This window comes from Natator depressus, chromosome 4 (assembly GCF_965152275.1).
Source record: "Natator depressus isolate rNatDep1 chromosome 4, rNatDep2.hap1, whole genome shotgun sequence".
In the NCBI taxonomy this organism is placed as follows: Eukaryota; Metazoa; Chordata; order Testudines; family Cheloniidae; genus Natator; species Natator depressus.
In genome coordinates, this window is record NC_134237.1 from 119,378,024 (window position 1) to 119,404,226 (window position 26,203).

General features: G+C 45.8%; 2 protein-coding genes across 2 annotated transcripts; both read right to left on the reverse strand.

Moving 5' to 3' along the window:
* Positions 1–704: 704 nt before the first annotated feature.
* On the reverse strand, positions 705–3,265 carry LOC141986976 (uncharacterized). Its single transcript, XM_074952067.1, has 2 exons — positions 2,953–3,265; positions 705–1,324 (listed from the first exon to the last, which is right to left on the reverse strand). Exons 1-2 carry the CDS (start codon positions 3,263–3,265, stop codon positions 705–707), a joined length of 933 nt encoding a protein of 310 aa, XP_074808168.1.
* A 10,836-nt stretch (positions 3,266–14,101) lies between these two features.
* On the reverse strand, positions 14,102–17,339 carry LOC141985984 (homeobox protein HMX1-like). The gene is made up of 2 exons (XM_074950153.1): positions 16,765–17,339; positions 14,102–14,858 (listed from the first exon to the last, which is right to left on the reverse strand). Exons 1-2 carry the CDS (start codon positions 17,063–17,065, stop codon positions 14,269–14,271), a joined length of 891 nt encoding a protein of 296 aa, XP_074806254.1. The 5' UTR covers positions 17,066–17,339; the 3' UTR covers positions 14,102–14,268.
* Positions 17,340–26,203: the final 8,864 nt, after the last annotated feature.

Consider the following 26,203-nt stretch of genomic DNA (forward strand, 5'->3'; position numbering starts at 1 on the left):
CTCACAGCCTCAAACACATGAGAGAGAGATTCAGTGTGATACAGGACATGGCATTTGCTACTGAGACATATAGATATATAGATAGATATAGATATATAGCAAATGAATGGCCTCCAGAATTCATGTCCCATTTTCTTTGGTTCTCAACAACTGTATCTCTACTAACAAGAAAAATTGGAATTGTAAAAAAGACCTTTGTAAAAATACCCTTTAAGCGTTGACAATATTTTAGAGACACATTATCCTTTCAATTGAAAGAGAAAGCCAGCGTGTGATCAAACACAGCTAATTGTTGCTTGGATTTATATTTTTATTGGTATAGTTTGGTGAGTGTTTGTATATCTTTGGGTAACATTTGAACGACAGCGTTTCTCTTTTATTAAGTGTTGATAGAGCAAGGTGGGTCTCCACCCCCTTCGCAGATGCACAGTGTGTGAGAAAGGTGCCTACGGGGAGAGTGCCGAGTTCCAAGTTAAATGGATCCCTGGTTAAAAGCAGTAGCTTTGCCCAGGACTTTGTTTTTGTCGCGTCCTTTTAATAAGTTACGGGATGAAACAAATGCAGGAAGACACACCAGAGAGCGGGGTGAAGGGATCCTACGGACATGCTGTGCCTATAGATAACACTGGCAGAAGATGCAGACCGATAACTGGAACAAGGCCGTTCGGCTGCAGGTGCGGGGGCGGGCGCAGGAGGACGGGAGGTTATACATCCCCATCCACAAGGCTGAAATATTTGCCCGGATTTGGGAAACACAGGTAAGGGGCGGCGCTGCCCGGATAGAGCAGGGGGAAGGACAGCGGCAGCAAACAACGACGGAGGAAAGTGCTGCCTTTGGACAGGGCGGGGAAGGCGAGCGAAGCCGCAGGTGCCGTCCCCTGGGGTAGCAGTTCCCCAGGCGGCTCTGCCTGGCCCGGAGCGGGGCCCTCCAGGTCCGCAGACATTTGTCTCTTGAGCTTATTCCTGCGGTTCTGGAACCAGATCTTCACCTGGGTCTCGGAGAGCTGCAGGGCGCTGGCCAGGCCGGCTCGCTCGGCGCTGCTCAGGTAGCGCTTCCTGTCGAAGGCGGACTCCAGCTGGAAGACCTGGCTCTTGGAGAAGATGGTGCGGGTCTTCTTCTTGCTGGCCCCCGCCAGTACCTTGCTGCTTTTCTTGCTGCAGCCCCCGTGGGCCCCGGCTGCTCCTCCTTCCCGGGGCGAGGGGTCGGGGCTGCGGGGCAAGCCCTCGGGCAGCGGGCAGCCCGCGCCTCCTCCTCCCGTTTCACCGCCGGGCCCGAGGCCCCGTCCTGCCGCCCGGTCCGCTGCCAGCCGGCAGGTCTCCTTTCCTGCAGTGGCAAAGCACAACATCAACCCTCCCGGCCGCGGCACCGCCACGCGTCCGGCTGGGAGCCCGATGGGCAGCGGGGGGGGGGGGGGGGCGGGAACTGCTGAGGGCGAGTCTAGCAGCCCGGGATGTCTAGCAGCAACCCCCCGGGGGACCCCCTGGGAAGGAGAGAGGGCGAAGAGCTTCCGATAACGGCACTTCAAGGGATGGGGAGCCGTAGGAGAGAAATTAGGTGCCCGAAGGTTCAGGACAGGGCCATAAGCCGGCTGGAGTGGGGTAGGGTACAGCCTGAGAGACTTGGGGGGCGGGGGGGGGGGGCGCGGGGAGGGATAGTTATCTATCCCGCATTCATCACCAAGGCAAAGTGTAACAGGAGAACCGTGTGTGTGCAGTGGGAGTGAGGTATCTATGCAGCCACCCAGCCCACACTCATCCCCATGGGATCCAAGCCCCTGGCTCTACATGAATGCACCGTGCAATATGAATGCTGTGTGGTGGGAGTGAGTGTTCAGTGTGTGTGCAGTGTATTTGTGTAGGTGTGTGTGTGCCGTGTGGATAATGCAGTCGGTGTGGGTATACAATATGTCTGTGTGTATAGGTGTGGTATGCAACAAGGGTGTGAAGGGATGATGTGTGCGCAGTTTGGGTAGGGGTGGCATGCAGAGGCAGTAGGTGTATGTGCATTGTGTGGCAGTGTGCAGAGGTGTGTGCAGCAGGTGGGGGGGTGTGCAGTGTGTTCAGGGATGTGGATGCAGTAGGTGAGGGGTGTGCAGTGTGTGTGAAGGTGAGGGGGTGCAGTGTATGCAGTAGGAGTGCAGTGGATATGTAGGGATGTGTGTGGTAGGCAGGGGCATGCAATGTGGGGGTGCAGTATGGGTGTGTGCAGCAAGTGGGGTGGGGTGCAGTATGGGGGTGGGGGTGCGGTAGGTGGTGGTGTGTGCGCAGTATGTGGGGTGGAGGTGCAGTGTGTTTGGTTGTGCAGTGTGTGGTGGGTGGTGTGTGCAGTCGGTGGGGTGGAGGTGCAGTGTGTGTTTGTGTGTATTGCTGTGTGCAGACGGTGGAGTAGGGGCGCAGTGTGTTTGTGTGTATTGCTGTGTGCAGACGGTGGGGTGCGGGCGCAGTGTGTTTGTGTGTGGTGCTGTGTGCAGACGGTGGGGTGGGGGCGCAGTGTGTTTGTGTGTGGTGCTGTGTGCAGACAGTGGGGTGGGGGCGCAGTGTGTTTGTGTGTGGTGCTGTGTGCAGACAGTGGGGTGGAGGCGCAGTGTGTTTGTGTGTGGTGCTGTGTGCAGACGATGGGGTGGGAGCGCAGTGTGTTTGTGTGTATTGCTGTGTGCAGACGGTGGGGTGCGGGCGCAGTGTGTTTGTGTGTGGTGCTGTGTGCAGACGGTGGGGTGGGGGCGCAGTGTGTTTGTGTGTGGTGCTGTGTGCAGACAGTGGGGTGGGGGCGCAGTGTGTTTGTGTGTGGTGCTGTGTGCAGACAGTGGGGTGGAGGCGCAGTGTGTTTGTGTGTGATGCTGTGTGCAGACGGTGGGGTGGGGACGCAGTGTGTGTGTGTGTGTGTGTGTGTGTGTGCGCGCCGTGTCTAGTTGTGCATGTCAAAGATGCAGCCAGCGGCTCCCGTCTCTATACCCGGGTTTCTGTAGCGTGCACTGGGCTGCTGTCCCAAAGGCCCCTCCTCCCGCTCCTCCGGGTCCAGCCGGGAGCAGCGGGCTCTGCCCGGGTCCCGCCGCAGCCTGGGGCTCCTGGCCGAGTCCGCGCCGCCGCGAGACTTGCGCTTCAAGATGCTGTCAATGGTGAACGCCAGGCGGGCGTGGGGCGGCTCCGCGCCCGGGCTCAGCCTCCGGCGGCTCTCGCAGCCCTGCGGCAGCCCGGCCATGAGGGGCGCGCGGTTGCCCGGCTCCTGCCTGCCTCTGCGCCTCCGACTCCCCGCCGGCTGCACCATCCCGCGGGCCTGGCCGGAGCCGCGGCGGCGCTGAACCGCCGGCCGGGCGGCTGCCAGGGGGAGCTGTACGGATTGGCTGCGGAGGGACGGAGGGAGGGGCCAGCAACGGGAGAGGAGCGGGAGGGGGGAGAAGCAGGGGGGAAAGGAGGAGAGAGCAGAGAGAGGAATGGCTGGAGAGAGGCAAGGAGGGAGAGAGAAAGGGAGGGGGTACGAGACTGGGGGAGATGGAGTTGGGGGGAGGAGAAAAAGAGGGGAGTCAGGAGCCAGGCAGTGGGAAAGGGGAGGATCAAAGGGAAACAAGGGGGCGGGGGATCTGAGAAAGGGACCAGGAGGGGAAAAGGGAGGGAGACCGAGAAGGACCCTGAAGGAGTAACGAGGAGGAAGATGAGAAATTGGGAGGGAGGCGAAAAGGGCCCCTGCAATGGGTGTGAGGGTGGAGACCTTCAACGGGCTCTCCTGGGACATTTTTACTTACTGCTGTAAAATAAACCTCCATGTTTGTGATCAGCCATTTCAGGCAACCGCGGATTAGCAATATGCAGGGATGGGTGAAATCTACCAGAGACAGGGAAATATCCCGCCCTTCCCTTTGAAGTGGGCGGTGAAATTGTAATCTTACCATTATAACTTATCATTAGAAAGTGTTTCCTAATATCTAACCCAGCGGTTCTGAAAGTTTTGAATTGGTGACCCCGTTCACACAGCCAGCCTCTGAGTGTGACCCCCTCCCCTTATAAATTAAAAACACTTTTTTTACATTTAGCACTATTATAAATGCTGGAAGTGAAGGGAGGGTTGGGAGGTGGAGGTTGACAGCTGGCGACCCCCCATGTAATAATCTCGTGACCCCCAGTTTGAGAACCCCTGATCTAAACTAATTCTGCTTTGCTGCAGATGAAGCCCTGCTTTCAGTGGACATGAAGAACATCTTGGACTAGGTCCTGTCTTTAATTCCTTATATCCAGGCTGCATCTAAACCTCTCAGATTTTTTTCTGCAGAACACCTGTAAAACAGCACCTTTCCTATCCATCCACCTAGCTAAAACACCTGTCCAGGCTCTCACCATTACAGATCTCATCCTTCTCTTTGGCCTCGCCCCACTGTAAGGCAGGTGAGCAATGGGACCTTGCCCCACTCATATCCATTCAGAATGCTGCGCAAAGATGTTTTCCAGGCCAATCTCTCTGATCATGTCACCCTTCTCTTTGCATCCCTCCATTACTAGTGCCCCCTTCTCTGTCACATCAGACATGAGCTACTTGTATTCACTTTCAAGGCCTATGTCTGTCCTATCATCTCTCATTTACTATTGAGTTATCGGCTCCTACATCCAACTTACGATGCCAGCCCCTTTGTCCATTTGTTAAAATTTCAAACAATTATTTTCATATTTGCTCTCATGCTTCTGGTAACGCTTGGGAGGAGCTCCCTGTAAACATCCACAACATTAAGGTTATCCTCCTTTCACTCACACACCTTTAAAACTCTCCTTCTCCATGATGTCTACAAAAAAACTTGACAATTGTTAGGCTGCTGGTGTGATAAGCAGATACTAGTCAGATGCTTACCATGCTGACCAATATCATCCGATCCCATTGTTTCCTTGTACTCCCCTTTCCCCGCCCCCCATCTGACTGTATTCATCTGTGGTCTCTTGTCTTAAATTGTAAGTTCCTTATGGCAGAGACAGGTTTTTGGGTTTCTCTTTGTACAGTGCCTATATCCTGCTCCATACGTAGGGCTCCTAAGTGCTACCGTAATACAAAAGGTAGAGGAGACAGATAGTGAAGGAAGATGACCTGGGTAGAGAAAATCAGAAGGGGGAAGGGTGGTACAGGAAGGATACGGCGGATGGCAAAGTTATGGGAATGTCATAGAGAAAGACAAACGGCTATGTGGCGATAGTCGAAGTGAAAGTAAGAAATACAGGGCAGGCACGGGAGAGATGGGGGAAATGAAAGAGAGGGGATAGGGTAGCCACTGAGAGTGAAGGAGGGAAGGTGGTTAATCAAGAAAACAAGATAGAATGGATGCAGAGGAAGGAGAGATGAAGGAGGAATTTATGCAGAGAATGGGATGGAGATCAGGGTGTAATATGAGAATAAAGGGGCAAGAATTGAAGTGAGAAGAGCAGGGGGCAAAGGGAAGAAGGTGAGAGAAGGAGAGAAGAGAAAGCAAAATACCAATAGCTACCAAACACTGTCAGAATATTTAGTCTCAGTAAATGTAAACTAGCTGGGGCAGGGACTATGGTTTTGGTATTTGTTTGTAGCACAGTGGAGCCTAGATCTATGATTGGAGCCCCTATGCACAATCAATATAAACTTTTTATTTTAATACATACCAGAGAGATGAGACGCAGGGAAATAAGGGGGGAAGAGTTGGCTTGATTTACCTCCCACAGAAGTAAATCAGGAGTAGCTCCTTTGAAGTGACTGGAGTGATTCTCCTCTTCTCATGAGTCTGCTCCCCCTTACACCTGTAAAACATCAGGCCTAGTATATAGGATTTCTCCACATATTCTTGACTGGAAAGTGCAACCACAGACTTTCTCATTTGCTGCCCAAGCGGGTTGGGGGTTTCAATTTACCAAAAAGTCCTCAGAGATGTCTGCAGATTGAGAGAGTCCATTTTTAAGGACAAAAAGCAAAAGTCTCATGCAATAAGGTGTTTGATATGTGACTTACAAGAGATTTAGACAGTGTTTGTGCCCTTCTGTATACTTTAGGAGGATATTAATGCATACAACATATTTTCTCATTCATTCATAAGGATATTTGGAGATGTTAGTGGTTGTGATTGGAGATTTCATATTGCAGATCGGTAACCCATTCAAACTTAAACTTCACTATTTTGCCCTCTTTATGTGTGCATGTGTGGGCTGTGGAAGGCTTTGTGTGTGTGGTGGAGCGGCGACCGCGGTGTGTGGAGGGCAGAAGTGTGTGCATGTATGCTGTGAAAGCGAGCGGGGTGTTTGTGTGTCGTGTTGCGGAGGTGGTGTGTGTTGTGTTGTGGAGGGGGAGTTGTGGAAGGTTTGGTGGGTGTATTGTGGAGGGATGTGGGTATGTTGTGGAGGGAGGACGTGTTGTGGGGGGATGTTTTATGTGCTGTGGAGGGGTGTGTGTTGGGTGGGGAGTGGAGTGTTGTGGAAGGGTAGGAGGGTGGTTGTCTTGGGAAGGGGCCTGTTTGTTATTCCATAAGGATTTTTTCACAACAGGGCCTTTCAACATTGCAGCTTTTAACAGCTGCCTAAATTGTTCGAGACAATTTGTCCCGTTAAGGCAGAAAGTCAGTGTCCTTTTTTTTTTTTTAACTTTTCCATAATTGGCTAAGTGTTTAAAGAGGCCCTTCTGCTTTGATACTCGGTGTTTCAACCACGAAAAGATGCTGAAGGCAAATTCGAACCCCCTGATTCGGGGCTGAGGATAGAACTGCTGGCAGGCTTTTCAATGCCCAGGTGCCGTAGGTACCATAAGCTAAATTAAGGGCATCTTAAAACTTCCTTCATCTTTAGAGGCGGCGATGGTTCTTTAAAAGAGCGGGTGTAAGACATTTTCATGACAATTAACTTCACTTTATAAATAGACTCAAGATTTGAATGCTTTCGTCTGCCAGAGCACTGTACATTTTCCACCAGGCGCAAAGTGCCAATCTTCCGTTAACCTGCCTTATTCGCCTTGCATCTGATTCCACATCTCCTGTGCAGTTTGGTGGGAAGAACGGGAGATGAACCATTAAAGAAAAGATCATCTTCAAATGAGAGATGGAGGGGACGGGGGAGTGGAGAGAAGATAATAGTTTTATTAGTGGTAAGAAATTTTAAGAAGAAAAGGGGAGATGGTCAGTGAATTTCAATCTGAGTGAAGAAAACTTCCCCTCGCGAGGACTCTTCCCACTTTGATTAAAATTTAGATGGTTTTTTCCCCCTCATGTTCATTTATCAGTCACATTCCCTGCCGCAGAAGAATTTTCTATTGCCATCTAGGTCTGGTCATCTAGTCATCTAGGTCTGTTTACTCTAGAAAACATCTCAAGTTTACTCCAGGGAGCGGGAAATTATTGAGCTTCTGAGTATTATTTCAATCTCTTATTTAAAGAAAGAAAACAATTTGAGAGAACAGAAAGCAAGGAGGAAATTGGGTGAATTTCAGGAAGGGTAAATAACTTTTAGCTAGTGTCACCTATTTTACACTCAGGTAAAGGTTAAACCTTCAAGTACGTCAGCAAAGGAAACAGAAATATAATGATCTAACGACCTATGAATGTCTATGAATGTAGACCATTCATAAATTTCAGGCTAAATGAAAGGCAAAGAGGTAATGTGATTTTTTTAGAAATGTGGTACCTAAATAACAAGAATATGTATACCTTACAATAAGGGGCCCGATCCTGCACCCATTGAAATCAATGGGAGCAAGATCATGCTCTGAATTATCAATGAAGGTTCTGCTACCTCTCTGAGCTACCAAAGGTGAACAAGAGCTAGACAATGAGATGAGAGCGCTGTTTCTGGGTACGTTTGTATCCCTCCCTCTCCCTCACATCCCAAGCTGGCTGCTGTACAGAAACTATATTATTCCATTGACGAGCTGAATCCAGTATCTGACCGCCCCGGCTGCCCATGCAGGCAGTCAAATGACTCACTGGCAACAAAAGACATATAGGTCCTCGGAATTCCAAAAGGGATGGGATCCTCTTTTGAATCCAGAAGCTAGATGCATACCAAGCTAACGGACAAACCCTGCGGCCCTTAAACCAAAATCCCACTTTTACTTCAAATTGTGTGTGTGTGTGTGTGTGTGTGTGTGTGTGTGAGTGAGAGAGAGAGAGAGAGAGAGAGAGAGAGAGAGAGAGAGAGAGAGAGAGAGAGAGAGAAGAGAATTCTCTGCCTATAGAATAAAATTGGATTATCAAGACTCTATTTCTAAAGCTGAGTGGCGAAAGGTCACTTGAAGTATTTGTCTGGACACATTTTCTTATACACTCGTGTCTAGGACTTGGGGAATTAGTTGGACCTGTGGTTGCTCTTGCCACCGTCAAACGCTCTTCCAGACACATAGTGTGAAAACCTAGCGCACAGTTTCCTGTGTCGAATTGTTGCTTAAAACTTACGCCACGTTTGTTTAGGTTAAACTCACGTTTTCTGCAAGCTGTAAGCAGGGCACAAGAAGTAACCTCGAGGATCAGCTTTCTGAAGTTGTGATTGCTGCGGTTGAGTCAGCCCTCAAGCTTTTTACTTACACAGCTTCTCCTGATCAAATGGGGATGTATTACCCCCTATACCATCACTACTCTTTTACATCAAAAATGTATCTATTTATCTCAGCAATTCAATTTCTATTACCCAGAAGATTGTTGCTCTTCTCCGGAGGATGTACAGTCTTTTCGATTAAAAGCAACTACTTGTTATATTGGAAGGGGTTTTGGGGGGAGTTGAAGAGGGGGGGTTGTGTGTTTATTTATTTTGGGAGGGGGTTACCTCTATATTTTATTATTTTATTTTATTGTCAAAACTGCCTCTCTTTAGGTCTGTACCTCTGTAACTGTTTCTTTAATGGACTGTATTTGAAGAGGGGAACGTGAATACTTTGTGCACATTAAAATAAAATATCTCAAATTCCTATTTGATCATTATTTTCAGTGGCTAATAATTTTAACTAAATCCAGGAATTTCCTGGGAAAGCATTAGAAAAATCACTTCACGTACATTTTACTTATTTCCATGGCACAACCGTAATCTAAATCTAAGACGTATTCACAATCAAATTTCATTAGAAACTAGATAACCTTTCTAAAGTAACTGTGTTCATTTTTTTCCCTCCTTGGTATTAAGTATTTTTTGGATATATCTTGCAGTAAAATAGGCCAAGAAAGGAAAAGTCACCTGTTATTCGTAAATGAGAACTCAATAAAACCAATGCATCGTCCGAACACCTGGAATTCTCTTCACATCAAAGAGTGAGATTCCCACAATGCAGCTATTGGGTCAAAAACTTTAAAGCCAATAACAACGCTTTGTGTTTGAAATATTTATGAATGTGATCTGAGTGGCTTTAGGTCGTTAAAAAGAGCTCTTTCCAATAGTAAAATAGAATGTTGGTTGCAGCCGTAAGCCTGATTCTTGTCGTTATCTTGCTTTCCAAATCCACAAATCTTTCTATAGCAACAAAAATGGAGACCGACAGACAGACTTCTCTCTCCATCTGCAATGTCCATCAGCATCATCTCCTGTGTCTCCCTAGCGCAAACTTTTCCCTTTCCTAGAACATGCGCTACATCACCAAATATTCTGGGGAAAGCAAATACAACGATGAAGTTCCCTTTTATGAAGGGAGGGAGCAGAGAACGAATAAAGCAAAGGCGAAAGGTTTAGACTTCTTAGTTTCACTGGGTGCACAAAAATATCTCTTTGGGGTCCCATAAACGTGGGAATGCAATGACCAAAGCGCAATAGTTATTATATAAATATATAATTCTATGGGATGTTTTCGAAACTAGAGGAGAGGTGCCAAGTGTCAACAAACTCTCCGAGTTACTAGGCATTTGGGGGACACGAGAAATGCAGAATCGGGCCCTTCTTTTTAAAAAAAATCTCAATCCCCATTCGAAGCCATTTTTTTTTCAGTCTGCGGGGAGTTCAAAACCATCGACTAATTCTCCTTCCTGGAATCCTTTTTAGACAGGAGATGACGAATGAGTTTAAATCTACGAGGGGGTTCCCTAATAAATCAATGAACGTTTGATAGGAGACACCATCTCTCCCCCTCCCCCATTGCAACCAATTTGACAAGAAAAAAAGCTTAACACAGCAGATACACTGTAGGAGTTTCATAATCGCAAAATATTTTCCTCATACAGAAATTAAAATGCATTCTCAGTGAAGGGGCGGGGGGCGGAATTCTTATGTAGAGGGAAGTAAAGTATTTATATATCTGCCCTGAACACCATGTTAAACTTATTTTGAATTGGAAGGCAAGTGAAGTCAAGATTTCCGTATCCCGTTTGAAGTAGCTCGCACTACCTATTCCACGTACATTTGAAATGCCTTTCTCGAATCCATGTCGAGCTGGAGCATGTACAGCCCCCATGGCCTGCATGTTTACAGAGAGAAAAGAGACAATCTAGTCAAAGATAATGCAGTATAAAAGAGAAAAAAATCAATCGCATATATGAGATTTATCCAGTATTGATTCGCATGAATATTTTATAGCCAGGCATATAAAAAGTTATCAGAGATTTTAAGACTGTGAGCAATAGTATCTGCAGGACTAATCGCTTAACAAGATGCTTTTCAAGCTATTGATCATTTTCAGCTTAGGTGTAATTAATGATCATCGCTGTGGCAGTTATAGCAGGGATTTAGTTCAGTGAGGTCAGCTCAGAAGGGTTTTTACTTTTTACTGATTCTTTGTACACATCCAACAAACTCAAGTTTTCTCACTGTTCAGCTTTGCCTCTTGAGTGCCATCTAGCCAAGCTGTTGTAGCACGATTCATTCCATAAGTGTCAGCAGCCAAGGATTTATACTGCATAATAATATTACAGCTGGAGTATAACTGGGTTTATTTTAAAGCTGTTTTGAGGTTCCTTTGAGCTACAAGGTAGCAACGTATGTCTAATTGTCACGAAGAGTCCTTGCTAAATAAATATAAGCTTTATCATGTGTCAGTGAAGTCACTATGATTTAATTCAATGTGCAGAAGAACTACAAGGTGTTAACCGTACCGTTTAATATGTACTTGTTTAACTAAAATGTAGACTGAAAACGTTCGCTTTGAATCCATGGAGTTTTTCTGGTGTAAAAGTTTTGCATTATCAATTTCCATTTAAAACAGCGATGGGCAGTGAAGAAGAATAAAAACAATTCTCAAAAAGAAAAGGAGGACTTGTGGCACCTTAGAGACCAACCAATTTAAGCATAAGCTTTCGTGAGCTACAGCCGAAAGCTTATGCTCAAATAAATTGGTTAGTCTCTAAGGTGCCACAAGTCCTCCTTTTCTTTTTGCGGATACAGACTAACACGGCTGCTACTCTGAAAACAGCTCTAATGCTTGCCAGTGTTTTATGCTAGGCGTCTCTCTGAACCCTGTAGACTGGTCTTGGCAACTAGTGCAGTGACAAATTTCCCAATGTACAGAAACTAGAGGGGTGTGTGTTGTTACTTGCAAGTGCAAACTCTTAATAATGTAATGCAAAGCATTGGCCAGATGTGCAGAATAAAGCATGTTAGCAAGTTTTTCCTTATACGAATTCACGTGTTGCACCTTTTAATATTTTACTGCGAGAATAGCTTCAAATACAGTGTATGAAAAAAAAATCTGTTTATTGATGTAATCAGCACGTCTTTAAAAAACAAACTCATGCCAAAACCACATTTTAAAAAAAATCGGATCGATCATGTAGGCCTGCCTTCAAGAAAAGAATATGGAGTAGAATCAGAAGTATAGTCATCATCTCATACATTAGTGAAAAGAAATGCCATGTGAGCAGTGGCAGGTGGTTAAGTAGCACGATGGATTACAATCTACTCCAATATGATTGTTGTGAATCATAATTTACTCCAGTCGGGAACACTGAGCGATTGGTGAAGTTGTACGCAACGGGGGAAATCATCTGCCTGTCTGCCTCTCTTCCATCTAAACCTGTGTCTGGAACGTAATCGAAGCAAATATTGCGAAATAATAACACGTGTTGCATAGGCAATAAATAGTCTCCCCTCCTCCAACAATAATGTCTTTTTCACACCAAATAGCCAATGTCAATTCCGATCTGAGTTCTTCACAGCCGGAGGTTTGTTTATTATCGACTCCATTCCAAAACCTCATCGCCTCAAATCCCCGCTACCCTCGTCTGTAACCGAGAACGATATTTTAGCCTAATTCCCACCAACGTGGCAGGAGATTTTCATACAAGTGTTAAACTGCCATGCAAACGAAAACCGGTGACGATCTCTTTGAGCTAGTAAAGGGAGTTCACAAGTATTGAAATAGGGGCTACCATAAATATTACCCTAAACTCGAATGGAAAAGAACAATACAAAAAGTTAGCATTGTCTCATAAACCGGATTGTCTCTTGGGTGGATTAATCTTGATGCTGCTAGTGTTCTTAATTCATTTGAGGGAAATGGCTCAGAGGGTTATGTTTTAGGCTGGAGAGAGCAAAATATCGAAACGTTATAGCCAGAACAAGGCATTCTTCCCGGTTTTGTATCATAGGTTACTCTCCATTACTATTTGATATCATAACAAGAAATAAGACTAGCCTGTCGAAAATATAATTTAAGACCATAAATAAGAGTGAACACTGGCTTTCTTTACGGAGGAAAGGGCCACACATGTATACGCCAAAACACACCCCGGATCTGTGCTCCCTACACAGCCAGATAGTGCTCCGAGCTGGTAGATTAAATTACATCTGATTATACCATAATATACAGGATCAAAGCTTGACCTTTCCCCAAAACTGAGTTTGACAAAGTCTTTCTCTCCCACCCCTTTTTAAATTCAGAACATCGGGAAGGAATCCCAGCCTTCAGGAATAATAACTGATCCAGTATTAATGTTAGCCGTGGATAGAGAGAGAGAGAAATAAAACAGCTCTTAAAGGGGGAAATAGTTTAGGCATGCATAATACTTGATATAATATCACATTACAGTTTAGCTTGTGTAACTAAAGCTACAATTTCCCAGGCTGGGGCCATTTGATTTGTTTTAATTGCCAGTGCCAACAATTCATCCATTACACAAAACTAGCGAGAATCTCAGCTTCCCATATGAAAAAGGTGTAAAGCTGCGCTGTGTTTTCTTTAGATTTGTCAGGAGACCAAAACAAGTGGGAAACAGATCCTTTGGTCGTCAGCGGGTGCTAAAATACAGTATTCTTTAAATGGTTTTTACCCGAGTGTTCTAAAGGGGAGGGAACTGTCCCTCTGATAAGAATTGTTACTGAGTGAAGTAGTTGAAAGATTTTCTGCGGAATTGTTTTTTAAAAAAAGGGGAAAAAAAACCATGCATTTTTAGAAATAGTCAGCAGGTATTTTATCATATGCTTTCGACGTTTTGAACAAAGAAGATCATCAAAATATGGAAATTAAAAATGATCTTTACTTATTAAACAGGCAATATCAAGACTGTGGCCAGATTACAGGGACTGGGCAGAGGGCGTCCGGTAAATGCTTGGAAGTAGCCAGATCAACATTAAAAAGGAATGGCTTTTTAAAGAATAAAATAATACAGCCGCGTGACCAAAGCAGGCCGAATCCAGCCTCGTATACCTGCTAGTGTGGGTGTGCCCAATTGATGGGCTATGTCCCTCTTACAACTTACTGTGACCAAAGAGCCTTCCGACTTCCCAAACACTTGACTCTTTCGTCTAAACCTTGCAGGTTTATGAAATGTCGAAAGACGATCCTGGGATAGATTCTGAAGCCCTTTCTCAACCTTCATTCATCTTCCATCCCAGGAAAATTGCAGGATTTAACCCAAGAGGAGGGTGTCACTCTCCCCACCCCGCCCCACCCCCGTGTATTAAATTGTGCCATTTTCATGGTAAAATGTGTAACGTTCTTTACATTCTTCTCATGCTCAGCAAAGACTACGTGTTAGGGTTCGCTAAAAAGAGCATTTCGGTCAAGGAAAACGAAAGTCTATTTAACAAATCGAATCGTCGGGGTTATTATTTCTGCTGTCTAAATCTACGATTTTTAAACGGATCATTTGCAAGGTGGCGTGGAAGGACTCTATTCCACACAATTGCATTTTCTTTGGGCACGTGACAGGCATAGACATCCTGGTGACAGACACTGTGTTGATGGCTTTCCTTCTCTTGCTTTTATAGGTACCCCCAAAGTATCTTTATTGCACGTTTTAAAATTCAAAAGCATAAAATCAAGAAATGTATAAGTCGAAATAAGAAGTTTGGAGCAAGGGGAATGGGGCTGAAAGGGGGGGAGGGGGAAAGTGGGGCAGAGCCGGGAAAAAAGGTCCTTGCAAAGATGGATTCTCAAACGAGCCCTGTCATTTGCGATCTCAGAAACGGGACTGAGGCGGCAGGGAAGGAGGCCAGGGGGTAGCTGACAGCGTTAGAAAACCCCACCAGGGAAGGAGACATGTGAGGCAAGGTGAAGCCTAAAGCACTTGCAGGCGAGTTTTCGTGGTACAAAATGGGCACCCTTACTATCCTTTGAGCGGAGTGGGAGACGTTGGCCGCTTCCAAATCCGCAGCCAGTTGTCTTTTCCACTTATTCCTGCGGTTCTGGAACCAGATCTTCACCTGGGTCTCGGTGAGGTGCAAGGAGGCCGCCAGGCCTGCCCGCTCCGAGCTGCTCAGGTAGCGCTTCATGTCGAAGGTGGACTCCAGCTGGAAGACCTGGCTCCGGCTGAAGACCGTGCGGGTCTTCTTCTTGCGGCCCGCCACTCTCTGCTCGGCGGAGTCCGGCTCCTCGGCTTTGTCGTCCTCCTCCCTGCTGGTGCTGCAGCGAGCAAACTCCTCTCTCCTCTCGGCAGAGCCCAGCTCCTCTGCCTGGTTCCTGCAGCCCCCTGGCCTCCCCGCTGATGCCTCCTCGGCGATCTCGGGAGAGTCTCGGTCACTGGCTGATGGAGAGAAGAGAGACAGAGGAACAAGGGTTGTTTCTTCCGTAGCCAACCACACACACACACACACACCGTGCCTGGTTCTCCAGACTCATCGCTCGTGTATTAATTATGTAATACATACAGTATACGAGAATATTTATTATGTTCCTATATCTAAAAGACTCCCACACTGATTTACACATGCAAACGACCTCTGATGACCACTGAGGGATGGGACACACACAGCAGCAGCAGCAAAGAAAGCAACCACAGAGAGCTGGGAGTGTGGTGTCAGAGCGCAGTTGATTTCTTGCGCTCCCTCTTCTTCCTGTTTCCAAGTCCACCCCTGTTTCTCCAGATGAATATTACAGGCGAATCATCCTTTGCAGCACACGACACGGATAGATATTTTCCCTTCAGAAAGAATCATAGTCCAGACCAATAAGCACTCAGCTACACAACTAAAAACCAAAAGGAGGACTTGTGGCACCTTAGAGACTAACCAATTTATTTGAGCCTAAACTTTCGTGAGCTACAGCTCACTTCACCGGTATGCATCCGATGAAGTGAGCTGTAGCTCACGAAAGCTTATGCTCAAATAAATTGGTTAGTCTCTAAGGTGCCACAAGTCCTCCTTTTCTTTTTGCGAATACAGACTAACACGGCTGCTACTCTGAAACCTGTCAACTAAAAACCATTACGTTAAGAAACGATGCAAACAATAGCCCATAGTAAAAGATAGATAGGTCTATCACTGGCTATACAGAAAGAGGTTTCTGTCAAAGCAATGAAGGGGGCTCAATGTGTGTTAGGGTAGAGGAGTATTTCCCCCCATTTGGAGCTTGACGTGTTATTTCGCACTTTGCGAAACTGAATGCATTAACATAATGTAATAATGGAACTCCTAAAGCTGCCTCTAAAAATGGTTCAGGTGGATTGAAAATCTTAGACTATCCAATAGCGTCAGTTTTTGTTTGTTTGTTTGTTTTTTTAAGATTTGTTTATAGAAAAGAAAGGGGTTAACGTTGGCTGCTTCCAGGTGTAATTTTGAAACAAGAGCCTGGCCATGTAGGAATTCACACATCTTTGGTGAAGAGGGACCGGCTAGGATGTACACACACATCTTTCACGTCAATCAGTCCTGGAAACTCCAGCATATAACCTTCCCCTCTGTAGTTCAGAGGCGTGTACTAAGTTACAGTTTTTTCAGCAGAACAGCTGACTCCAGCGTGCAAACTTTTTCAGACGTTAGTTTCTGCACTAGAATTTAAATTTCGGCTCCTATTTTATTTTCTGCATTCAAAATACGACGGTGCAGGCCTGAGGTACTAGGGGATTCCTTTTACCGATTAATAGCTATTTTATTTCTGCTCCAGATTATTCTGTTTTTTTAAATATGGACTTTTTAGAAACCAGCCCACAGGACTGACGCTCAACGTGTGTGTGTGTGGGGGGGGGGATTTTTGATATAGTATGTTTGAATTATAATTTATAACTTTTCTGGGAATTGCTCTGGGCAGCCCTGGTTGGAAACAACGAGCCAGTGCTAGAGAAGGAATTTTAAGAAGAGAGGAGTTGGATCTCTTGCTTACGAGTGCTATTTTACCATTCATTTCATTCTCTCTTTTTGTGCCTGAGGGAAGATTGTAGACTCCCATTGGAAATCCATTTCTTAGGGTGATTGTGCAAATATTCCCGTGCAGGGGAGAAATGTACACGACATTATCTGGGAACTAAGCCCCCACCCCACCCCAGGTCCTCTAGGTTTGACACATAAATACAGCTGCTCCCTCTCTCTCTCTGCAGGGAGCCAGGTACACCCAGAGATGGCTACAGAACTGCCTTTTGCTCTAGCCGAGTAAAGAGCATTTTGGACCCCAGTGGGCTGCTCAAGAAACAAGTACAGAACCGCAAGTAAACTTACTGTCTGGACTGGTGGATCCTATAAAACTAGCGTGAGTTCTTCTGTACCACTCCATTGTACTTTCCCTGAGACGATAGCTCTGTGAACTGAACCCAAAAGGAGAGACTTGGCAGCAGACCTGCGCGCAATGGCTGCCGGCTATTCCGCTGTGCGACCGCGTCTCTTTGTGGCCATCCTCCGTGCTCTCCTGTGTCCTCTCCTCTCGGCTCTCTTTCCCCTCGGTCCCCAGCAAATTCTCGATAAAAAAAGACGAGACCCGGGAGGAGGCAGAATTGGTGGTGTCGGTGGCTTCGTCCGGCATAATGGGTCCAGCTCGCAGGGTCAGAGCAGTGGGGGCTGGGAATGCTCGCTGGCTAGATCGCTAGTCAGTTTCCGAGGCGAAAGGGCTCTCTCGCTCTGTGCGAGCAATCGCCTCCTTTCTCTGCGAAACCCGATGGATGCTCTCCTGGTATAAAAGGATTTTTTCCCCCGGAGTAATCATTTCAGATTGCTGTTTGCCATCATTTCCTGCCAGCTAGGAGAGGAGGGGAAAGAGAGGGGGGGAAGAGCCCATCGGAGGCGCCAGATTCTGCGCGAAAACGCTAATCACGAAATAAAAATGTCATGCAAGTTAAACGTTTTACAAGCGAGGAGTAATTCTCCGATTGGACGAGCAGCGCGGCAAATGGGATGAGTCCAGGGAAAGCAGGGCAATCACTTGCATTGAGTTCAGCGGGGCTAGGGTCTGGGCTGGCTGCGTGTGCTTGAGTGCGCGCTGCCTTGGGGGCTTGCAGAAGCCTTGTCACTCACAGGCTTTTTATTTAGGTCAATTAGGGAGCAAATCAAAACGCAGAGAGCGGGAACGCCAGGCTCCAACTCATGGGTAAGAGGGATGGTCAAGCCAGCATCCCGAGCCTCCCATTGGCTAGATTGGGCTCAGAGGGCAGCCCAGCCAATCAATTCCCGCCCATGTATTGTAATAAAATAATAGTAATAATAATAATAATTGGTGGATGAGGACATAAATGAGAGCAAGTTAACAAGGACCCTCTCCTTCTTGAAACATCCCCCTTTAACCTCCTTCGTCCCCTTCCAGGTTCTTTCACTCTGGACGGATCCTCCGGAATAATTTGGGGATTATTTCTTTTCCCACCTCTCCTCCTTCAGAGCTGAACCCAGGATGGTTGTGAATTGCTCAGAGCTCCTGCTCTTGGTTCATTTGAACAGGAGGGGGTGGGAGAAGAATGATCTCCCGCCCCTTTATTTATCCTACTGTGGGTTAGGGTGGGAGCCCCCTTTATCAATACAACAGGAAGTGTCTGTTTCAAACATGTCTTCCCCGGACAGGTCCCACTGTAAGCCTCCCTGGCTGGTGGGGTGATCAGGAGGTAGTAGGATGACCCACACCTGGAATGAAAGGCCGGACAATCCTGTGAGCTTGGCCTGGGGTGGGATGTGGACTGCCCACCCTAATCCCTCTCTCCCACGGCCATGCTTCTTTCTATGTATGTGCTGGTGGGTTTCAACCTCTGTCTGCATTTTGTAACCTTGACTCGATTTTAAATGGCAACCATTCAACCGAGCGGAGCCCGGAGCTCCGAGCGACCCGAGCTTCCCAGCCCTGGTCGCCTGCTTCAGCCTGTGACCGTAGTTCAACGTGAGCTCTTCGCCATGGCCCCAGGCGCTGGGCCGCCGCCGCCGCCTGGCCAAAGCGCGCTTGTGTGAAGCCCCAGCGCTGCGGGGAGCGTGGCCAGCTGGGCTTCCAGCAGCGCCAGCCTCTTTGAGCGCTTAAGCACGTCTATTAAACTGAGAGATGCGAGGCGATGTCCCTCCTAGCAGAAAACCGATCGCTCCTGACATTGAGCGCCACACGATTCAGCGAGGGTCGAATTCCCCATTCTGTACAGACAGCAGTGCGCGTGTGTGTCTCTCGGCTGCCACTTTGACATAAATATAGCGGTGTGTCTTCCACTATTCCACTACAAGCCAAGGGAACTCGCTGCTGTTTGCTGGTAGGTGTTAGTTACTTCACACCTCTCTCCTTCGGACTAGGTGGGCCAAGTTTTCAGAGAGACCAAGACGAGACTTCAGACCTAAGATCCCGGAGCTTTAGGTAAGTAAACAGACACCATGCAGGGTGCACACCTGAATAACCCACTGGCACAGCCCTGTTATGCATGAAGTAGTTTAATGCAAGCTGCTGGTATTGGCCAGAGGGCCCGTGTTAACCTATTGACATCATAAAAAGATTAGGAGGAGTCCTGTGGCACCTTAAAGACTAACAGATTTATCTGGGCATAAACTTTCATAGGTAAAAAACCCACTTCTTCAGATGCATGGAGTGAAAATTACAGATACAGGCATAAATATATATTGGCACTCCTTTATGCCTGTATCTGTAATTGGCACACATTTATGTCTCTATCTGTAATTTTCAATCCATGCATCTGAAGAAGTGGGTTTTTTATCCACAAAAGCTTATGCCCAAATAAATCTGTTAGTCTTTAAGGTGCCACGGGACTCCTCATTGTTTTTGTGGAGACAGAGTAACACGGCTATCCCTGTGATACATAAAAAGATTGGTAGTTATGTTGCAAAATAACAGTGTAGGAGTCTAAGATCATCGCTCCTTTACTTTCCAAGACTCGTCCTTTTCATATTTGATGAGCCCTCTTACTCTAGGTTTGCAACAAACTGGACAGGCAATTATTTTTACCCCCCCCCACCCCGGACCCCAAGTACCTTGAAAACATCTATTGAATTTCACCACTTGGCACAGCTATCTAATACATGGAAGGAGTTTTTGAGACATTTACCACTGTTAAGAGAGAAAGATCGTAGTCTCTGATGTAATTTGGGAGCATATACTGTTTCCAGCCCTGCTCCTCATTGTCCCAGTGTCTTCACTGCGGGATATTCGCCTGAGTAAAAGGGAGGATTTGGCCTGTTGCGTTAGATTTTATAGAGCTTTTTCTGCTTGGAGAAGGCATATTTAGGGGGAAGTCGTTTATGCTTCAGATTCTGATATTTTCAGCTGTTTCCATAAAATCCCAACATAATTCAAAAATATACAGTTCTTCAATGGAAACTCTGTTTGCTTCAAAGCTCATGTGGGGCGGGGCTGCTGGGAATACTGGGAAATTATGAGCAGGAGTCAAATACATTCACCATCTGTTTTACAACAATTATATTTATAACATCACCATGATTCATGTTTTGTGTGACATCTATATGTGTTCAGTTTACTGGATATTTCATTTTTTCCATATATAGTTCTTAGAAGCGTGTGTATTTATCTATATGTATTTATGCATATCTAAAGCTTTGTATATATTATATTGTATTTGTTAACACATGCACCTATAATATGTATGCAAATATTGTGTGTGTGTGTATATATATACACATATATTACACACATATTATACTGTAGTATATACTATATTATACACACATATATTATACTGTATATGTATATACAATATCAAAAACTACACACACACTATGGAATTATATATATTGCATATATATGGAAAGAGAAAGTGTGAAAGAGAAAGTTTACTGGATATTTCATTATATATATTCAGCAAATTCTACATATATAATATATGAATCATTTAATATGCTAGATGTGTGTGTTTGTTTCTAGAATAAACTATGGAATTTGGACCCTGGTTTACATTCTTCCATTATTAGATCATGATTACATAATAGCGCTTACGAAGAAGACAAATCTCTTCACGAAATTACTTGTATTCGTTACTTCTCACACTGATTTTCTATTCATATGTCAGATGTCGTTTGAACTTGTCCAGTGACTCACTGAAAGCTCCTGTTATTCCACAGATGGGTTCAGACATCAAAATTACATGGCATGCAAAATTCTTCTTACCTAATCACATCAATTCTCATTTAAGCGCGGGATGCGTTATTTGAACAGGAATCATGCGTTTGTTGTTCACTGGTTGGACTTTCTACCTGAAGTGTTGGTTCCTATTTTCACATTTATCTTAAGGGCGAATGAATCTCGTGGTGTGCTGAGCGAATACGGACTTTTGCCCTGTGCTTTTCCAAATCTAGCTAGCACACTAGCTCTCACATTTTGACAAAGACAAAGACAAAGCTTTTCGAGAAGATGCCTGACCATAAAGGTTTAGAACTGCCGCTGCCCTAAATATATAGCAAGCAGGTGGGGAGTAAACTTCTGACAATATAAAAGGTCGAGAAGTACTTTAAAGTGTTTTACCCGTAGAACACATTCTCGAGTAAATTAATTTGTCCACATTCCGCTTTCCTAACGCTTTAGAGGCTTTGCCTGCTAGGATCAACCATATTGGCTCGATTTTACGCTAAGCCACGTTTTTATTGGACAGATCTCTTGCAACCTATAAGGGCAAGTAACTCTTCAGTTAACCAGTTCGTACCGTGTCACCGCGCCCTGGGGAATCTTTTCTTTGCTTACTTCGGGAAAGAACCATTGTGATTTATAGATTCCCGAGTTTAAACTGGTGATTAGTGCCTCCCAGTCTGCGCGTAGCGCTGGAATGAGCATCCTGCTTTGTTTGCACAAGAGGACTGGACGTGGAAATGCGGCGCAGACTGCCCCACACAGCACCTGTGACCTCTCGGCTTCCCGGGGGGAGGAACCATTATTGCCCATGTTACAGTCCCCGGCTGATGGATGTTTAGACGCTAGAAACGTTGCCACAAGGTGTATGAGGGCCCTGGGTTTGTTATGCAATATTGGCTACAAAATAGAGAGCAACCAGAAGTGTAAAGCAACGCAAAACTGCGTGGAAGAGGCTGTCCCTTAGCCTTTAACAATAATGACAAACCCCAGTATTCAAAGGTCTGAACTAGGCTGTGAACAGCTAGGTTACTCTTTAGGGGAGTATATTTAGGAGAGCAGGGCTGCTTTCTGAACCAGCTGGGCCCCGTGTGACTGCAATGTGAATACAACTATCTTGCTCCGAAGTCACCCCGTGTGACTGCAATGTGAATACAATTATCTTGCTCCGAAGTCTGTTTGATGTTTCACTTGTCGGAAAGTACCAGTGAAATGGAAGCCATCCTTTATGGGGCTCTGTGCAACCTCGGGGGAAGGGAGATCGCAGTATGTTTTGAGTCTGGGTCTCTGTAGGAGGCGCTTAGGCCGGCGACAACGAGTTAAGGAGTTAAGATAAGGATAAGGAGTCGCTTCTCTATTGTCCATGCCCCAAAGTAGTGTTGACTGCCTCGCTCGGTCGCAGCCACTCCGCTCGTGTAGATCAGACGCCGCGTTGTGGGTAGGGAATGCTGCTGGCCTGTGGGAAACTGCTGCCACATTGGTTGATATTAGAAAAGAAAATCCTTTTGCAGCCGAGTTTACTCCAACGAGAATAAAAAAAAATCCCCTCTCGCATCTGGTGTCGAAACTGACGGGGGCATCCTAGCCTAGAAAATCATGAATGCCAGACAGTACAACAAACGCTGGCTCCCGCTAAGGGCACAGACACAGCGCACTGAAACCCAGGGGAGCGTTGCCATCGGCTCCAACGGGAGCAGGCTCGGGCCCTACACTTGAAGGCGGCGTAGATAAGCACCTGTTACCCAACGATGAGCCGGGAACAGCTGACTGTGCTTTCTCTGGAAAGCAACCCGAGCAGCGGGCTCAGGCCCAGGCGCTGCCGCTGGGTGAGCCCCATGGAGATCGATGGCTGCAGCGTAGTCCTATTGCAGCCAATGGGGCTAATTGCAGGGGCAAGGGGCCAGAATCTCGCCCCGGGAGAGCTAGGCTGGGAGGCCTTTCCCTATGGCCCTGAGCGCGCCTTGGGCTGGCTCTAAATTACACAGCATGGAAGCACCTTAAGCTGGTTCCGGTCTCTCCTAGGAAGGCGCCGTGGCGCCCCCTCTGAAAGGCGCTCCGGACCTGCTTTCTCCACCCACCGAAAGACGCTTGTGCGGGCTGTTAGCGCCTCTCATTGCTCAGCAGTGAGGCCCCGATCCTGCGTAAAAGTCGAAAACCATTCATGGTTAAAAGAAAAGGAGGACTTGTGGCACCTTAGAGACTAACACATTTATTTGAGCAGAAGCTTTCCTGAGCTACAGCTCACTTCATCGCTCCCGAAAGCTTCTGCTCAAATAAATTGGTTAGTCTCTAAGGTGCCACAAGTCCTCCTTTTCTTTTTGAGGATACAGACTAACACGGCTGCTACTCTGAAACCATTCATGGTTAGTTTGTACCCATAACGCTCACTATTGCTCCCATTGAAGTCAATGGGGGAACCTCCTGGGTACTTCAGTGGGTGCATAATCTTGTCCGCGGAAATAATCTTATTCGTAATTCACAGATCTGATTTTTCTTCTTTTAACTTTTTTAAGAATCTGGAAGCGATAATATAGCTTGTGGGATGGGATGCTGAGAAAGTGATATAGATAAACCTGCTGCTTTCTGCTCACCTAAACTATAATAGAATATGCTTATTCAATACAACACGACAGCTATTTATAATCAGTTTCTCTACGTTATAAAAATAAATAACTCTACTAACCAGTAGATGGGGGAAAGACTGGAACTGGAATATGTGTAACCATGCCTTAGTGGATCCCAAATGCAGATGCCAAATTCAGGACTAACTGCTGAGAAATAGGGCAAACACAACCCCAAACTGGTGGTTATTCTTTCATAAGATATACCAAACTAGCCACAAAAGTAAACTCTTGTTTCACCACACTGGCTAACAAGAAGTCATAAAAGCAGTTTCCTTGGGCATTCCAGTTCTTATATCACCACCGAAAACACTGGGTTCAGAGACGAGTGGTTCTTTACAACCAGCCTCATCAAAAGAAAGGTTCTTCTGATCCCAAAGGACGAGCAACACACTCAGGTCAATACATAACTTAGATCTTATCCCAAAATCACGCTGATGCCAATCCTTTAGTATCTAAAATCTAAAGGTTTATTCATAAAAAGAAAGAAAGAAAAGTGAGAGTTAAATTGGTTAAAGGAATCAAATACATATAGTAATTGCCAAGTTCTTGGTTCAGGCTTGTAGCGGTAATGGAATAAACTGCTGGCTTAAGTCAAGTCTCTGGTTGCTTCCAAATCATTGGAATGACCTCAGTCCCTTGGTTAGAATGCTCCCATTAGTATAGTCCAGAGGTTTGGGCAAGAAAGAGGCAAAACTGAGGTGTTTCCAGGACCTTTTATAGTTTCTGCCATATGGAGGGAATTCCATTGTTTTTACTGTGGAAAATTACAGCAACAAGATGGAGTTTGGAGGCACATGGGCAAGTCACATGTCCATGCATTTCACCTAGTCACAGCAGGAAATTCCATTAAGTGTAGATGGGCATCTCCCATGGTCCATTGTCAGTTAAATGTTCTTTTAATGGGCCACTCAGTTTGAATAGTCCCTCCAGAATGTGCTGGCTAGCTACCTTGTGGGTGTTACCCCAAGAGCAAACATTTGAAATCCAAGTATAGGGCCAATACTTATAACTTCAAATACAAAAATGATACATGCATACAGATAGCATAATCATAACCAGCAAATCATAACCTTTTCATAGATACCTCACTCAGCAACCTTTGTACAAGATTTGCTGCAAATATATAACAGTGGTTGCAACAATGATCTATATGGTCATATTTTAATCAGATAACGTCACAGTCAGAAATCAAATTTCAATGGTTAACCACATGTAAGATATACAAGAGACACTGAAAATAAAAAGAAAGGACATTGCTGAAAGAAAAAGTGCAGAGGATAGGTTAAGCCAAACACACAACATATAATTCAGGGGAAAGATTGACTGGTGTATTTCTTTGCTCTTCGGAGACTGTGGTATGTCATAAAGGATTTGTACTGCCAAACTGTTGTGTTACCAGAAGGAATAAAACTCTTGGATAAATTCATGCAGTTTTTCAAGCACATAATAAGCACTTGCTTCCATTTATTTCTATACCATGATTCAGTCCAAGATGGGATATTGAAATAAGGCTAGTGCAGGAAACAAGTCTATAAGTTGTACGTTTCCTAAATGTATAGCTCTTAAGTTGAAGCCGAAATAGAAGTTAAGAAAAATTCAACACTGGCATGCTCAGTCGCTACTTGATCTTAATATAATGAGTTGATCTTTATATAACACTAACAGTGCACCCTCTGCTTGGTCCTACAGTGATCATCGTTAAAATAGCATACATGGTGAGCTTCAGAAAAAGCAGCTAGCTCTCAGCAAGGGGATGAGTCATCTTCTAGAAGCAGTGTGTGTGATGTCAGGAACATGGTGTATCCTTTCCATGGACCAATTTTGCAATCAGGTACCAAAAGCTACACTAGGTCTGCGTTATTTCATGAAATCCTGGTGAATTTAGGGGCTGTAGATCATCCAACAAACTTTGAACTGACAATGAACTTTCAGGATTGTTTCCCAAATGCAGCTCTTCGGAAGTTAATATGCGGCTCCTTGTACAGGCACCGACTCCGGGGCTGGAGCTACAGGTGCCAACTTTCCAATGTGCCAGGGGGGAGCTCACTGCTCAACCCCTGGCTCTGCCACAGGCCCTGCCCCCGCTCCACCCCTTCCCGCCCCCTCCTCTGAGCCTGCCATGCCCTTCCTCCTTCCCCTCTCCCCCACCACCCCAGAGCATCCTGCACAGCACAAAACAGCTGATCAAGAGTTGCGAGGAGGGAGGGGAGGTGCAGATTGGCAAGGCTGCTGGTGGGTGGCGGGTGCTGGGAGCAGGTGGTGGGGTGCAGCTGATGGGGGGCTGCTGACGTATTACTGTGGCTCTTTGGCAATGTACATTGGTAAATTCTGGCTCCTTCTCAGGCTCAGGTTGGCCACCCCTGCTTTCACTGATCAACATGGCCCCAGCTATGTCCTCTCTTGTAATAAAAAGGTGAGGGAAGCGGTGTGTATATGTGTGTGTGTGTGTGTGTGTGTGTGTATTCAATTTTGACAAAACAGAGGTGTATCTAAAGGTAAACATAGTTTCAAATCACCTTATTACAATGATTTTGTCTCTGACATCTCAGGTGAAGACTGTCCATATAAAAAAAGACAACTAGGAACAAATCTACACTGCGGTAGTTTGTGATGTTTCATTAATTAATGAGAACACAAGTGGCAACATTTCCTCTTGCAATGATACAACTTTTCTGGATATGAAATTAAATTTAAAATTCCAAGCAGAAATAATTACACGTATTTCCAAACGTTCTCCCAGGAAATAAACTATTCATATTCAGGAAGCATGAATCAGATACAGCATTATTATTGGCTAGATCCAAGCTCACTGAGACCAGTTGACTACAGTGGGCTTTGGATTAGGCTGTATTTGAATCACACAGGTTAACATCAACACCATCATTGTTCATTTTCTTTTGATGTCCTTACAGAAAAGAAAAACACCATCTCCCTAGTCAACATATTTAATTCGTTGACTCCCAAACATGGTCGCCAACACAAACAAAAC

Coding starts and splice junctions, on each gene's coding strand:
- LOC141985984 (XM_074950153.1), bottom strand. CDS start 17,065: ATGCCGGACGAAGCCACCGACACCACCAATTCTGCCTCCTCCCGGGTC. Junction 14,859..16,764: donor AGGATCCACCAGTCCAGACA/GTAAGTTTACTT, acceptor TCTCTCCATCAG/CCAGTGACCGAGACTCTCCC.
- LOC141986976 (XM_074952067.1), bottom strand. CDS start 3,265: ATGGTGCAGCCGGCGGGGAGTCGGAGGCGCAGAGGCAGGCAGGAGCCG. Junction 1,325..2,952: donor TGCACGCTACAGAAACCCGG/GTATAGAGACGG, acceptor TTGCCACTGCAG/GAAAGGAGACCTGCCGGCTG.